The sequence below is a fragment of the Periophthalmus magnuspinnatus genome, chromosome 6 (genome assembly GCF_009829125.3).
Source record: "Periophthalmus magnuspinnatus isolate fPerMag1 chromosome 6, fPerMag1.2.pri, whole genome shotgun sequence".
Taxonomy (NCBI): domain Eukaryota; kingdom Metazoa; phylum Chordata; class Actinopteri; order Gobiiformes; family Gobiidae; genus Periophthalmus; species Periophthalmus magnuspinnatus.
In genome coordinates, this window is record NC_047131.1 from 16,672,808 (window position 1) to 16,689,921 (window position 17,114).

The following is a 17,114-nucleotide window of genomic DNA, read 5'->3' on the forward strand; positions in this document are numbered from 1 at the left end:
CACCTGCTTGTCTCCATGAAGATGACATTCCTTTACCAGGAATGTTCCACCATGTGGCATTACACATTGATTACACTTTTTATTACAAAAAAACACCTTAAAATATGCATTTTTACAATAAGTGGAATAACATCTTCACAGATCTGACCTTTATCATAGCCTGTTGGCGTCTCCTGCTCATCTCTGTGGAGGTAGATAGGTTTAATAGTGGAACATTCCATCCATCGAGTCCACAAATAGCGAAAAATTACATAGCACCCATTTAAACTAATAATAATAATCATAATAATAATAATAGTATGGTTGGGGGAAGACACATAGATTTTTAAACTTATGTTAATGGTCGAGAGAAAGAGAACCATTTTGAATAACAGACAAAACTAGTTAATTTGCTTATGCTAATTCTTCTTAATAACACTGCATGATGATTATCCTATATTTCACCAGTGTAGGCTAAATGCTGAAGGCAGCTGTGATATTGCTCTGTTTGATCTTGTCACCAAACTAAATTAAAGCTCATCAGTTACTGCGCAAATAAATCATAGTGACAAGAACTGCAGAGACACTGGTCTGAGTATCATCATTTAGGCATTGCATGGAAACTCAAATGCTCATTTTCTAGTAAAGGGCCACCAACTAGAAGATATATATTTTAAAAACTGAAAACCCACAATAAAACTGAAGAAATGGGGACTGAGAAAGGAGAGTAAGTTACTTTTGGGATGAACTGAGTTATGCAAGTTAGAGACATTATTCACAATAGTTCTGAGCTATAGATAAAACATCCTACCTCATAGGATTTGAATGTCAAAAGATAAAGGAATAGAAACAATGGAATCTTCTAAAACATCTGAAAATGTTTCTGCACAGTTTATTCTCATACAATTGTTTGATTCTAATAACTAGGGTAAGACCAAAGTTATGTAGTATGCATCTGCACAATGTAATAGCTTTGTTATTGCATAAGCTAACCACCAGGGGGCACATACTGGTCCTGCATGGCCCTTTAGATTCTCAATACTAAACACAAAATCCAGAGCAGCACATAGGCCCCTGCTCAGAGACTTAAAAACAATTAACAGTAAATTAGCTGTAAAACATGTAGCCTTGTGCAGGGACCCGGTGGAATTTACTGTCCTTAGTGTAATCAGGAGTGATTCACTGAACAGGCTTACAGAGTACAATCAATCTGCCTAGACCAAAGAAACGACTTTATCAATACAAGTCTATAAAGGGCCAGTACTGTGGACATGAATGGCATAAAATCAGCACCTTAACAACTTTGATTTAATAAACCTGCACTTACAGATTAGATGTCTTCCACTAATGTGACAATACTGTTAATTAATTTGTTAAAAGATGCAGTATGTAACTTTTCTGGAGGAGGGTATGCTACTGACTCCATGCAGATGTTATTGTTTTTCCTAGAATGTTCAGTATTCAGCACGATTTTGGCAAAGACTAAAATATGGACTCCTATACATTTCAAAACATGTGGAATTTCTAAAATACAGAGTTAGCAGATTTCTTTGCATAATAACAGGATAATTGGCTGTTTGCAGAAAAAAATATGTTACTTGAATAATTGCAGTCGTTGCAGTCGATTTGCTAATTGTAATCATTCCAACTGCTATTTCAAGTTAACTGAATAATCCTGCAGCCCTACACAGTATGACAAACAAGCAGATGGCACCACCAGGCCAAACCTCAGGTCAGATGTATGGAAAATTGAAAAAATGCAAGAAGACATTTACTGTAAATCATTCCAAGCAAAGCAATACAATCTCCATGGAGACAAGAGGTACATAGTTTAATTATTTAAGGTAATAATTTTCAAAGCATAAGCCATAAAAACATGTAAAGACAATAGGTATCAACAATTGCTTCCTGTGATTGTAGTTGAAAAAACACAAATTACTTTAACTTTAGACTAATTACTTAACTAAACTTAACTAAGTATAAAGCAGTGCAGATGGTATTAGTAAGCAATGTTACTGGCTTGGAGGTGGAAAACACTACGTAATGATCAAGGCAGATTTTTACCCTATGGTAAGATCTATTTAAAAACACTAGGCTGTCTTACATGTGGAACAAATAACACTTAAGCTGAGCCATTGAATATCTGTGCAGGTGGTTGATGTTGCAAGGGAACTGTGGAAGAGAGAGACAACCATAATCCACATGGTTCAGGCCACATTTCAACAACCTGAAAACAGCTGCTATATTAAATTCCTCCTCACCTGTCCCTTCTGTCGTTATATATTTTGATTTATTCTCTAATACAAGGTTACATTCTGATGTGCTCAAATGATCTCAAGGGGAGTGTTGCTTAAAGGAACAGATGATGCTTAATTTGTGCCCTAGAAATGAACCAAATCATACATGTGAATTGCCAGAGGTGGGTAGTACTCAGTTACATTTACTTGAGTAACTCGTACTTTTCAGAGTAGTTTTCTAGCCGCATATGTTTAATCCTACTTGAGTAATGTTTTTTATTAAAGGAACAATACTCTTACTTGAGTAAAAGTTGTGGTTACTCTTCCCACGGTGAATAAATGTACAATCAAACTTTATTTCTATAGCACCTTCCACCAAAGCTGCCCAAAGTGCTATACAACATTAAAAACACGATTAAAAACAATAAACATCATACAAATCAACCGAGCACATTATACCATTAAAATAAAGAAAAGTGTCATAGGGCCACTAAGTGTTAAAAGCCATTCTAAATAAATAAGTTTTAAGTTTGGCTTTAAACAGAGGCAGGTCAGAGATGGAACGTAACTCAATGGGCAAAGAGTTCCAGAGTTTTGGACCGGTGACTGCAAAAGAACGATTGACCCACTGTTTGCACGTGACCGGGGGACCTCCAGCAGATGTTGCCCAGCAGATCGTAGAGCTCTGCTGGGTTGGTGAGGGGTCAAAATGTCACACAGATAAGAAGGTGCAAGACCACTGAGTGCATTAAAAACAAACATCACAATTTTAAAATGAATTCTGAAGTGGACAGGGAGCCACTGCAAGGAGTACAGGACAGGGTGATGTGGTCATGTTTCCAGCTGTTAGTGAGTAGTCGAGCTGCAGCATTTTGCACGAGCTGCAAGCGGTGAAGACCAGCTTGGTTAATCCCCACATAGAGAGCATTACAATAGTTTATGCGGGAACTAACAAATGCATGGATGGCTTTCTCCAGGTCACCACGGCTCAAGAAAGGTTACAAATAGAGATAGACTGATATATAGTTTGGCCAATATATCAGGGCCGACATTTGCACTTTTTAGAGGATCAACTATCGGCCTTAAATATGCAGGCCATGCTGATATTTTGTTTGGACCAGCCAGATGCCTAAACAATATACATGAAGCTTTATTTGAGCACATTAATGTGAAGAGGACACTGTATAAAATGCGACTACGCCACTCTCTTATCCACTTTGTAGTAAAAAAAGGGCTGTGGATGAGTTGGTATTCATTTCTAGTTATATATTTTTTGGAAAATAATCAGTGGTATGTGGTATTACCTTGTTTTGAAGATGCTTTGTTTGCAGGAAACAACTTAGTTTCACTTTAGTTTTTGATGTTCTGAGTCCTTCCTCACTTTGCTCTCTATCCTAAGTCACTCCCCCTTCAGAGTGCTATCATATTACAATCTTGCCTATGTGGCAGACTGACGAAAGCATTGCTGTCAATCTTTCCCTAAAGCTACTCAAACCAAGCGCCAGTCATTCACTATCACACTGATTCACAGGCCCAGTCCAGTGTCTTCCCCAGTGACCCGACAGCAGTTTGCATTAGCCAGACCTGGGAATGAACCACCAACTTTCAGTTTTGTAGGGACTCACTGAGCTCCTAACAACTCAAAAATCATCTCAATATTAACCAGCCAATGACTTGTTTAATTATGTTTATGTCTTGATACTGTTAGTATTCTCTTGCAAATATAATATTATGTTATAAGACTTTACTAAACCAGATGAGCTGGAGTAGTTTGAATCTGTCCAAAAATAGTGCAGCGCTGAATTGGCAGTGATCATAATTAGCATGTCTTTGACTCTTGCTCTCATGTCGAGTCCACTTGACTTTTCCTCATATGGAGCTGCAGCTGGGTGGATGATATGTTACTCTCATATTCATACAGTTTAATCTCTTACTCTTTGCTGGCAGCTTGTTGTTTAAATTAGTCAAAAAATATGATGTGCTAAACATTTCACAAAATGTAGGCAGATGTAACTGTTTTCCTATAGGGTTGTTACAATATACAAAATGTGATATGGTATTAAAGGGGCTGTATTCAATTGTTTCATGTAATAAAGAGAAATTAGTTTTGACAACAAAACTCCGCTCTGACCTTTAAAAGTTTTGAAAAGTGCTTCTAAACTCATTGTGGTAAATAATCAGGATGCTAGGGATGTGTTAACAATAAGTTTGGACCAGTGCAGTTTAAAATGAACTACCAGTAGTTTTAAGATTTCTGTGTTAAAACTACTGGGAGCTACTTCAGTTTATAGTCTATTTAGTTCCCTCTTCCATTTTACCAAATTCATGCAAAGCGTCTGCCATTAATATTGTAAAAGTTCATTATTTTCACTTAAATTTGTTACAAGCCTACAATTTACCAGTTAAATCCTCTGCATGTAGGATTTCTCATCTCCCCATATGTTTCATTGGTTTTGTCTTGGAGCAGACACACTAAATGGGCGCTCTGGAGGCTCTGACAGGAGGATGGATATGAGATACTGGAGCTGCTGGCATTACAGATGGTCAGCACACTTAAACACGCTCTGTCTGCCACCACACAGATTTAGTTTTTGTTTTGAGCAACATGGTCATTGATTTGCGTAGATTATTGCATCCAGTGGGAACCCAACTTATAAGTAAAATTTATGAATGTAATTTTACTCAGAAAGATAAATTACACGAAAGCAATTGCACAACTTGTAACATCTATGGTAAAATCTGTTGAGTGTACTGTGCATCATTTCAGAGTCAGACTTTGAGTTGTTGCTCATAGTCTGTCGCACAATAACTGTAATTTTTGTATTTTAAAGATATATTTCAATTTTAGAAAAAAAAGTAAGTCACATAGGTTCAGTGTTTCCCATTAATAGAGGATGCTAAGCTGGCCCCCATAGTCTGAAATTATCATCCATATTCTAATTTTAAACTGCCTGGACTATATTTTAATATAATAAAATCAGACTTAGCTGTTCATTGTATCATGAAAAAATACAACTATGTCCATCAAAAAGAACTGCTTGAATATTAATTGAAGGATGTGTTTAAACATGCACACCCACTACAACAAATTTGTGACTAGAACTGGAATTCAATCTAGAAGCTGAAATGAAACCCAGAACAAAATATGGACTAAACCAGGCCGAAACAGGACCAAACCAAGTCAGGACTAAACTAGGCTCAAATATATTCTAAATGATTCATATAAAAATCATATTCTCACTGAGATCCATAGTCAACAATGCCTGTAAGAGCCAACATAGGTTTCCATCTTTCTCATATATAAAATTCCCCAGACTTCTAATTTAAAAACAAGCTCTCCTGAGGAGAGCAGAAGGCCCGGGCAGACAGGGCCGCGTGCCTCACCTGCTCCCCCTCTCTGGATGAGCAAGGTGGCCTCTGCGCCCACGGGACACTCCTTAAGCAGCTCCACCACACGATTGTGTCCGGCTGCGGCCACCGGCTGCTGGTTCACCTCCAGGATCAGGTCCCCCTCGATCAGGTTTGACGCTCCCTGTGGCGTGCCTGGCTCCAACACCTGCGCCACAGTCACCTACACATTAGAGAGACTCAGAGAATGCTCAACCATCTCCACCACTCAGTTCAAATCACAATCAATACAACAGAGATAAGAGCAAACTACAAACAAGTTTTAATGGGAAAAACCACTAATGCTGAAATATGAAAAGGAACTGATGCACTTAGTTTTGTAGCAAAAAATTTGTATTCAGAAACAAGAACAAAGAACAAAACACAATTTTAACATAACTTAACTATAGCTCTTTTACATGTATTGAATCAAAAATAAGTCTCTATTCCAGCACTGGCTTGGGTTTACCTAATATGCACAAAGCATAATATAAAAAGTGTGAGTTTGTGAGGCCTTTGGTCCATTGTTTTTACTTTGATGTGTTGTCTGGCAACAGGATGTACTTTTCATCAATAATGCATTTATTTTCTCCTTATGCTAGCTATCGAACAAAGTAATGATTTTAGCTTATGCAATGTTCTAATGATAACACATTATACATCTTAGACAGTATAATACTGGAAGTACAGAACTATCATGCATTTCAATCAAAGACACTTATTCCTACTCTTAGTAGGAGATGATCACTCACCTGCTTAACTCGCTGGCCTGTAGGACTGTCTGCGATAGTGAACCCAAATCCCTCCGACCCTTTGACCATAGTCACTGTTAGCAGCTCGGCTGGCTGTACTGTTACCCCGGCTCCAGCTGCTGTCCCGCCTGAGCCCATGGAGGCAGTGTCCTCGTGGGGTGTCACAGCTGACCCAGGGGTGGTGGGGGGTAGGGAGGAGCCATCCAAGTGTGTGTCCCCTGGGTGAGGTGTCCCGGCAAGGCTCTGAGATGGCAACTGGGAGCTCAGAGACAGGTACTCCAGGTAGGGGTCATAACTGCCACGACCGTTCACCACAAGGGGGCGATGCTCCAGGCCAATGGGGGTCAAAGAGGTGCCCGTTGCGGCATTAGGGTCCTCAGGGTCAAAGGGCAGAGGGTAGCCCCGACAGAGCACCAAGGTGACGCTCTGACCAATGGGCACGGACTGGAAGAGTTTGACCACATCTGCGTGAGTCGTGCCCAGGACACAGATGTCGTTTATGTAAACAATCACGTCACCTGGAGACATAAGATGAAAGCTTGGCTTAAAAGACAATAATTCTACAAATGATTAGTTTCTTCTTTCAAAAAATCCTACTAGATACATTCTAATAATTAACTAGGTATATAAACAGTTCCAACACTCATGTATTTGTACTAAAGTACTCAATGGATGGCCAGACTCCCACTATTAAGTTCCCACTAAGTTCCCACTTTAACATCATGCTGCAATAAAAGTATCCATTTTAGGATCAGTACATCATAAAATCTAATATATGTTTGATATAATACATTATTGTTAGCTAACTTTGCTATCTGCAAATTTATAGGTTTCCTGTAAGACTGAATTCTGCGAATGCTCCTAATGTCTGATGGCTGGTTTGTCAATTTGTCAATAGACACCCTATTCTTTTAATAAGTTGCAATTTAGTGTGATTATTAAAAAATAACATTGTAGAGTTTCTCATTCATAGATGATGTCACTCTGCCTATTAATAACATGTCTAAAACTGATCATAGGTGGTGGGGGCAGCTCTAATCTGGGTGAAGTGTCACTAGAGGCTCTGGGCTGTGGATGTGTGAGACAGTGAGGTGAGAAGTGTGTGTGTCTGTGTGTGTGTGTGTGTGCATGTAAGAGTCTGACAGCCATCTGGTGCACACTGGTGTCCACAGAGATCAACTTATGTTTAGCACTGACAGAGAAGGCCAGCACCAGGGCCATGTCCACAATAGAGTTTTCCCTTCAAACTCCTGACTGCTGCAGACAGGCTGTTATAACATCATGTAACTCCTGTCTGTCTAAACCCAAAATACTGGTACTTTTCTTACTCAGTGCATCTCTATACCTAACCTTATTGATGTTTACATATCTTGTCACCTTGTAAGTCAGTCCCAACTTGTTGCTGATGTTTTGATTACTGAGAAGAACGGCCTAATGGGAAAAGCAGCCGCACAGCAAGAAGGTCCTTGGTTTGATTTCAATCCTGCATGGGCTTTTCAGTGAAACGTGCATATTCAGTGTTTCTATATAAAATAGGCAACTTCTCCAGCTAGGAGATGAGTCCCTGGGTGCTGCATTGCAGCTACCCAAGGACCCAGACATGGTGCCCAATACTGTAGTATTGAAGGATGGGTCAAATGCAAAGTACAAATATTTCTACAGGCATGGGTGCCGATCCTGTGGCTGCTCTGGCCCCTCAGCACCCAAATCTGAGCACCCATGTGAATTTCTCCTCATCTTACTTTTGCGAGTGCGTGCTTATAATATAATGTAGTGTCTTTCACTCCTCTCTTCTTCCACCTCTCTCTGCGCTCTCATTCCAGTCACTGCAGGTTTGATCTCAGTTCAGACTGAGACATCTGTGTTTCCCCTCATGTGATAATAGTTCAATCTGTGACTACGCAAAGCAGGGATTAGAAAAAAAAAAATGGCTATAGGCTTAAACAAACACTATTACCTAAAAAGTGAGCCAAAACATTTGGGACATAGGGCAGAGGACACCAGAGATAGTGAGACAAAGATGTGAGGAAGTCAGAACAGACATTGCAGTGACAAACTCTAGCATAACAGTAAAACTACGTAGACCTGCTGGTCAGTGAAAGCCCCGTGCCATGCGTGTCCATCACTACACTGAATTAGAGTGCATGGGAACATGTGGAAGAAAGTCAAATATGTGTGTGCAGGCGATGTGCTACGCAAGTCGGACAGTGTTGCTTTAACCTCAAACTAATTTTACCACTGAATCAATTGGAATATGCCAACAAAAACATAGACCATCTATGTTCTTCTCAATCATTACTGTGCATTCAAGATTAACGGAAGTGTTTTATAAATAAAAAGCAAAAACAAAAATGTGAAGGGTCTGTAAGAGTTCAGGTCAATATAATTTGAACATAAAAAGTTACAAAATGAGTCAGTACAGTCACATTGCCATGACAAATGCAGTTGCCTCAAATCCTCTATTTCACACTTTTTGGGGCAGTCTCTGTCCCACGTGCACACTGAATGCACATGCACACACAACCGCACTTACTCACACCCAATCCCTGAGAGCCATGCTGCGCAGCTCAAATAGGCCAACTAATCTGAGGCAGCCTACGTGCGGCTATGGCAATGTCACACAACGGCAGAGGGGGAGAGGAGAGAAACAAACTAGGAAGATAGAGATGGAGGGATGGATAGAGGAAGGATAGTGAGGCAAGGGGCAGAGGAGTGAAATGACCTCCTCCAATAGTAAATCATCATACATGTAAGACAGTGAGATAATGATCCTTGTTACGGTACCTAGATCTGATGGGAACAGGGCTGGGTAAAATATTGCATTGTGATTTTTCTCACAATGATTGCTTAAATTTGTTCATTCTACCATGTGTCCTTATGCAAGACACTTCACTCACATTGCCTAGTATGAATGTGGTGTGTTTGTGTGAGTGCTGGTAATGGTTGGAACATTGGCAGCCTTGCTTCTGTCAGTTTACCCCAGGGCAGCTGTGGCTACAGTAGTAGCTTACGGCCGGTATGGAATGAAGAGTCTGGAGAGTATGAATAATGCAGTGAGTGCTTTGGGTGTCTCTAAAGACACTGTACAAATCTAATGCATCATTATTATTATAGAAAAGGACCTATGGTGTGTGCACTTGAAAGAAGTTGGTGGAATAGAGGGAATTATTGTCAAAGGTCGAGGTATGCAAATGTAATGAACCTCTGTAATGTGTGAGATTTCTATGGAACCATAATTCTTCAACGGGCTGTGCAGTTTTAAAGACAACTTACAATAGGATAATCTGTAAATAGAATGATCTAAAATTTGTAGTTTTAAGTTTTGATTGACATAAAGGCTCTTCTAAATACAGATATCGTGTAGCCTGATTTTGATGCTTTGGCAAACTGACACTCTATTTGAATTGCAATAATTAAATTGAATCAAAGTTGGCTGTACTTTGTGTGCTTTCTGTGGTACACAGTTTTACAAGCTGAGCCACCACAATGCTTCTTTGAGGTTAAATTTTCTGCAATGGCTCCCCTGCTGAGCTAGGCCACGAACCAGCAGACAGCTCAGCAGCCCAAACCAGAGGAGAGACCAAAGATCAGCCAACTGGAACTAAACAGTAAATCCACTTTTTCACTACTAATCTGTGTATATGGTGTTTTACTATCATTATCAACTGTTCCTTTTGAGTGGAAACAAGGTAACTTAGATTTCAGGTCATAACATCTAAGTGTATGCTGCTTTCAGTAGCCAAAGCAATTTCAAGTGCTCTGTGACATCACACAGGACTGCCCTGATTACAGACAGGTGTTTCTGATTACAAACATCTGACTGCATGAGTGGAGTTTGAAGTGTGGATACCTGTTAGACCAATCAATCTTTTCTTTAGCCCTCCAGGTACCGTCCAGTTTAGCAACTCAATGTATGTGGTTGTGGACAGAGTTTAGGTGTTTATTCTCATTTTACACTCACGTTTAGTAAAAAAGTCATTCACAGCAATCTCTAGAATCTGCCAGTAGAATGTGTTTTAAATAATTCAGGTATGTAGGATCTAATCTGTATTGGGTATTCTGAAACTTTAATATAAGGTTTCATTTTATGCTAAATTTAAACTGAACCTGAACAAATGAACAGAAATATTTCCTATGCACAATGAATTTTCTTCTTGCTCCATATTGATGATTTTCAGATTCTAGAGGGGGGATTCAGCTAGATTTCCCTACAATGTATTCTCATAAAAATATCTAAAAGGTTGCAAATGTCGAACCTAATTATTTATATTAGTGACTAGACCATGCATTTTACCTGCCCCAATCAGTATCAGATAATATTGATATTTTGCAGCTGATGTTGTCAAAATTCCCTGGGGTTGTGATGTTAATTAAAGGCACTGTTCTGTCTGAAGTTCTGTTACTCAAGTTAGACTTTAATCTGAGCTTTGTTTAAACACTATCTGACCATAAAGGACTGACTTATTTGGAGCTACAACAGGTGAGCTGATATGTGCTGTTAAATAAGTCTCTCTCAAATAACATTACAGTCACAAGTTAGTTTTTCGGTTAGTCACTCTCACCTTTTTTGTTGAATATCAAACTCCTCAAAAGGACACTTACAATGACCACAGGCTCCTAAGAATGTGTTATTTGGACTCATTTTTCATCCAAAATATCAAAAATATCTACAAGGTAATTTTGCAAATGTTGAACCTGATTATTTATATTACTAGATCTTTCAACTCACAATAATACAACAGAAACAGCATTTTAACAATATTGCTTTGAGCTGCCCCCATCGGTATTAAATATTATTGGCCTATAGAATGTTATGATGTCAAATGAAATGAAAAATACAGTATAACATAATAGCCCCACAGTGAGTAATCTCTGTCATTGCACTGTCACAGAAGAGTGAATACATCTGATGTGAAGTAATAGGATGACAAATTCATTCAGGTTTTGCTTTCAGTCTGTTGCCTAGAGATTAGAACACAAGGTCGCGTGATCGCTATGGTTACAGAGTTTTACAGTGATGTGTTGTATTTATTTTTATTTTATTAATGTCAATAAAATCAGGGCTCTGATTTTATGGAAAAAATGAGGTGAGATATATATTTTGTGAGAGGTGGTATAAGTTTGTCCTTGTCTGGGATGAAGTATAGCTCATATAAATAAAGTACAAATATGCCACGGTGGGCCTGTGATGTCCTCTCAGGATAAAATTATGTCTCTGAAGAGGCAAACACTCCACCTTGAGTCTTTTTGAAAACACTCTTTGAATAAATAACTATTTGGTGGTGGCATTTCTAATACTAATAATTAATTTGGTTAAAAGTTCTGGCTCCAGAGGGAACCTGGTTGTATGCTTTAGTGGTATGGGAAACAAGACAACCTGAAGGAAACTTAAACAGATGCAGCAAGGAGAAAATGTAAAAGCAGAGCAAAAACTAAAAAGCAAGGAATCATATAGGACTCAACTGGACTGAGGCATTAGACTACAATGAAGATTACAATGAAGATACAATTAGACTACACTACCTTTAATCGTTGACCTGTAAACGTCACCTGTAAACTGAATAATAGTTGTGGTATGTGGTACTTTAATTCATAACTAATTTTGTAAATCATTTGACTTATAAGCATGCTTTCTATGTCTGTGCTTTAAACCTTTTGGTATTCTAACATAAAACTGTCTAAAGCATTACGTGTAACATTGCACATTGCCAAAAAGCATTTGATTTACTTGGCTGAACTAATAATATCTGAATAGTTTGAAAGCAGTGCTATGTTTTACCTGTGTCCATCTTTCCGTCTTGTGCGGCTGGCCCCTCTGGGATCACACTCTTGACCTGGAGGAACTCGTCAGGCTCGTCTCCTCCGATGATGGTGAAGCCAAAGCCCATGTTACTCTTCTGCAGGGCTGTGGACAGGAATGTGCCTTTAAGCTGGGTGGGATCCCGTGTGAACAGAGGCTTTTCTGTAAGAAAGATATGTGTCAGTTTATTGGTATAGAAAAAAGAGTGAACACAATCTGTTTCATCCATACAGTCTTAGAAGCTTTTTCAGTGGTCCAAAGTTATTCTTCACCTTCCTCAAGCATTCCCAAGATTCTAATTATTCACCATGATGAGTTTATAAGCTCTTTTTCACAACTTTCAAAGGCCAGAGCAGTAGTTTTGTCCTTAAGCTAATGTTAACAACAAGTAGCATGCTAGCACGGAGAACGGGAGCTATAATATATTTGAACTGGATTGAAACAAATTGACTACATTACAAAAAAAATGGCTACAACCCCAGTACTTTTCATATAAATATCATACAATGTAGTCAGCTGTATTTACAAATGAATATTCAAATTAAATTGTTTTTATATTGTTTGTTTAAAATTGTTATAGTGATTTTTTTCTAAAATGAACTACAAACAAAGCAACAAAACAGCCACTCCATAAGAGAATGTACCAACACTGTCACTAGAGCAGCTTCAAAACCCAATCTGCCGTACATCTCCATCTCAAAAATAGTGAGGTATAGATCTTAGCCAAATTAAAATAAATGGTTTGAGAGGGGAGTTAAAGAGGCATTTTTTGTTATCAAAGACTATCCATCTCTGAACAGGAATGGGGGCCTTACATCATTTATTTCCTATTTATTACTCCAGACCTAAATCAAAACAAGGAAAAAAACAGTGAACTAGTATGCTAATAGGTGTGAGAGCACCCATTAGGTGCCTGAACGATTTTGCAAAATATGACTATAAATATGACTCAGGCAAAGTTCACACTTAGTGTAGTTGAATGGACCTAGCTAACAAACAGAAACTGTAACCACCTGAGTGTGTCCACGAGCAATCTGACCAGAATTGAAGAAGCCGCTTGGAAACAAGTGAAACATCTTCCCTCAAAAACAGAATAAAATTTTTCTTTTTCTATGGATACCTGGACGACTGAGGGATTCCACAAACATTTTTCTAAAATGTGTGGTACATTTATGACATATAAAATAACAACTAAAATACTGTTAAAAAAAAAGAAAAGATTATTATCCTGATTTCACTAATAAAAACCTGAACAAAAAATCTGAACAAATACATTTTTTTCAAGAACTACTTTACAGTCAAATGTATGCATGGATTAGAGGGCTACGTGCTTCAGGCGAATCCTGTCTCTAGCTTTCTCCTTCCTCTGCTGTCAGTCAGTCTATATCAATATTTTACACTAGTATGTACATAAAGTACCTCCATTTAAATGTTTGTAGGGCAGATATGAGAAAAAAGGTGTTTTTTCAGAACTATGAAGAATACTGTCATGATAATATAGGAAATTTTGAGGAAGCAGGACCAAATCAAGTCAAGAAAATAAAGGGGCAATATATCTACTAAAGTATCCTGTAAAAGCAGCTCTTATGGTCAAAATGAGATTGCTGCGTGTGGTTTACATCTGATTATAAAGGGTTTTTATCATTGACAAACCAGGAAGTAATGCTGGTGCAATGTGAGCATGCTAGTTGTGAAGAATTATCGTGACGCATAACTCTGGTGTTTGAAAAGCACTTAATGAACTAATAGCGAATGAATGCTTAATTATTGTACATACTGGATAACTTTTTACTTCCTTCTTTCATCAGTAGGGATTAGCAGGATAAGAGCAGATGACATGACAGTATGTACCTCTGTAAATAGTCGGGAGGGGTAGAGCAGACAGTCCCTGGCTCTGGATCTGTCTCTGCTGCTCCAGGCGTCTTTTTGCCTCCAGCACTGGGTTCTCAAACTGTGTCCTCCGGTTGATGTGACTGAAAATACACAGCATTACATTATAGATAACAGTATTTGTGTAACAGACATTTGCAACTTGGCTACTTAGATTGGAGGATTTACAATTCAGATTTGGATTCTATGTGGAAGAGACATACAACTTGCAGCTTATGTTTTCCATAAAGTGCAAATTTTGATTGGACTGTTAAAAAATAATGAACCTATAAAACCTATAAAAATAAATTTCACAGTTCTGATAAAAGATCCACGTACAGTACAGTGAAGTGCAGTGATATCTGTGTTGTTGTGAATAGAAAACACTGACATACAGTCCATTAAAAATTAAAACTAACAAAGGCTCAGACGTTACTATTAATATTAAGTAGAGCTGGTATCCCAATGACGGAGATACATACACTCACACACATTTGATCTCATCTGTATTTTTGCCTTAACTGGTTAAATTACACTCTTCAAATGTTAAATATATCTATACCATGGTGTTTATATCTATGTCACACAATTGTCTTTGATTGTTTTCATTTAAGCCAAGTAAGTGGATAAAACCTTGGCAGGCCTCAGAGATATTTCATAATACTTTCACATAATATTTTATCTTCAGTTTGAGTTTGTGTTTGACACGTTAATCATATTTGCGCCACAAAGCTGAGATAACACAGACATATTTGTTGTGTTGATACAGCTGAATCTATTATGGTAGATTAGAGTGTGCCATAATGTTTCTGAAAATAAAAGAGGAACTCCATAACTGCAGCACAAGTCTACAATGTAACAAATCTAAAACATGATCAGGTTAAGTCATTACTGCGTCACCAACACACATTTTACAGTTTACCAAATGAGCAGCAAGATATAAAGCTCGCAGAACTTCCTCATTCATAATTCATGGCGCAGCAGAGTAAACCATAAAAATGCTTTCTGTTTTACAACCGTGGCGCTGATATAAGCCAGCCTACAGGGAGACTTACTCGACATAGTAGCTGCCGTAGATGGGGTCGTCTATCTTCTCCCAGCCATAGGGCAGCTCTGTGGAGGAGAGAGGGAGAGGAAAGAAGATGGAGTCAGGACTTGATGTTAAGACCGAGTGCGAATAAGTGTGTTTGGGTTCTAAATTAAAGGGAAGAGCAAAGACGACGTGAATCTGAGATCTGCAATCCCAAAGCACCCCTTTAATGGACAGGCAGGACTTCGATCGGAGGGGTTCACAACACACTGATCACAGCACAGATGTCAATACGAACGGAATGGGACAAAAAGAATAAATGTTCCAATATTCCCACGTTGACTACAGTCAAGTCCAGTGTTGTGCCTGTCTAGGAGGTGCAAATAGAAAATTCTTTAATCTATCTTGTTAAACCAATCTTGATCACCCTAATACTAGACTGTACATTGCTGAACACAACTGAATAGAGGGTGCAATATTCTGAAAGTGTATGACAGTTAAAGGCTTGTTAGTGATTGTAGGAGTTTGCTGGGGTACATGGAAACGTAAGTGGGATAGCGCTGAAAAAGTCAGACTGAGAGAATTCAAGACAACGTAAAAACTAATTCCAGATACTAAAAATAGACCCAACCTCTTGGCAAATTCAAATAGTATATGAAAATAAAAAATGGGTTGCTGTCAGAGCATCTTGATAGAACTGTGTCATTATTGTTCTTTTGTATTGTGTTGAATTGTCTTGGTACATTAAATGAGGCCAATTTTCATTGTGATAGTTGATTTGATAGTTAATGTCTATTTCCTTACCAGTATGTAACTCAAGAATATAATATACCCATGACTTTAGCTCAGCCATTTCAAAGTAAACATTTCTGTCACTTGTGGAACTAGGGTACTGGACTAAAATTATCGGGCTACTAACCCATATACTGACTGCAGGGTGCTTTTGGATGCACAACACATCTTTTAATCAATCAATCAAAACTTAATTTTTCATACATATAGGATGTAGCATAAAGTGTTTCACACATAAACAAATTATCAACAGAAAACAGAACCCCTCCCCCTTATATATCAAAGAACAGAAAATTTGATTTATAAGTATTCAAAAATATCATTCAAAAATATTTCTCAAAGGTTTTAAAGGTATTATTAAAATGATAAAAAAAAAAAAAAAGCCAAGTGAAATAAATTAATTAAAAGCCCAAGTAAGTGGAATAAATATAAAATGTACTTTTTTCTTTTTCTATATGTAGTATAAAACCAGTTTATGAAAAAGCTAAGCTAAAAAGATTTTGAGTTTGCTTTTAAAAATATGAACACTTGCAGCGGAGTTCACGTCCTCAGGTAGACTGCTCCACAGACAGGGGCCATACAAGTAAATAGGACTAAAACCTTTGTAAGAGTTAAGTAAACCAATAAAAGTACTTTAAAATCTATCCTGAAACTTAGGGGAAGTCAGTGCAGAGACTTCAGCATTGGTATGATATGTTCTCTCATTCTGGTTCTTGTCAGCAACTGCGCTGTAGAGTTTTGGATAAGTTGAAACGGTGCAATTTTTCTTTAGAAAACCAGAAAAGAGAGCATTACAATAATCAACAGAGTGAGAAAAAATATATCTTTAATCATTCGGCTTGTACTACTTTTAGGTTTATCTACTTCCATGTTACAATAATATATATACAAGAAAGCAACAATACCGCTTTGTAGTACAATATATATGGACCACCCTCTGAAAAAAGTATTCAGTTATTCTTATACATCCACTGGCTCTGTTGCATGTACAAACCATCCTCACCTATAAAGCTTTCACTTCTTGCATTGTCCCACCCATCTCTTTCTGGTTTGGACGGCAGCCATGATGTTGTGTTAATTACTGTCTCCTCCTCTTGCTCCTCTTTCATTTTTTCCCTCTCTTTCTCTCATGTATCTTTTCTTTCTGGGTCAAGACATCCCCGCTAAGACTCTGGTACTTACTTTCTCTTTTTTTCCACAATAACCCATCGTACTACACTAAGCCATACTCATTGGGATATAAGTGTGCTGCTAGATTTTCCTGTTGA

General features: G+C 38.1%; 1 protein-coding gene across 4 annotated transcripts in view; it reads right to left on the minus strand.

Moving 5' to 3' along the window:
• The window catches only part of LOC117372216 (membrane-associated guanylate kinase, WW and PDZ domain-containing protein 2-like), a 98,842-nt gene that overhangs the window by 16,594 nt on the left and 65,134 nt on the right, over positions 1-17,114 (minus strand). For 2 of the 4 annotated variants that reach the window (XM_055222632.1, XM_055222631.1), the window contains exons 7-11: positions 15,080-15,137; positions 14,007-14,128; positions 12,135-12,317; positions 6,356-6,873; positions 5,601-5,772 (exon numbers count right to left, since the gene is read on the minus strand). In XM_055222632.1, the coding sequence (XP_055078607.1) occupies positions 5,601-5,772; positions 6,356-6,873; positions 12,135-12,317; positions 14,007-14,128; positions 15,080-15,137 (1,053 nt within the window). Of the gene's footprint in view, positions 1-5,600; positions 5,788-6,355; positions 6,874-12,134; positions 12,318-14,006; positions 14,129-15,079; positions 15,138-17,114 lie in introns of all 4 variants that reach the window. The other 2 variants (XM_055222630.1, XM_033967981.2) reach the window with 1 other exon arrangement.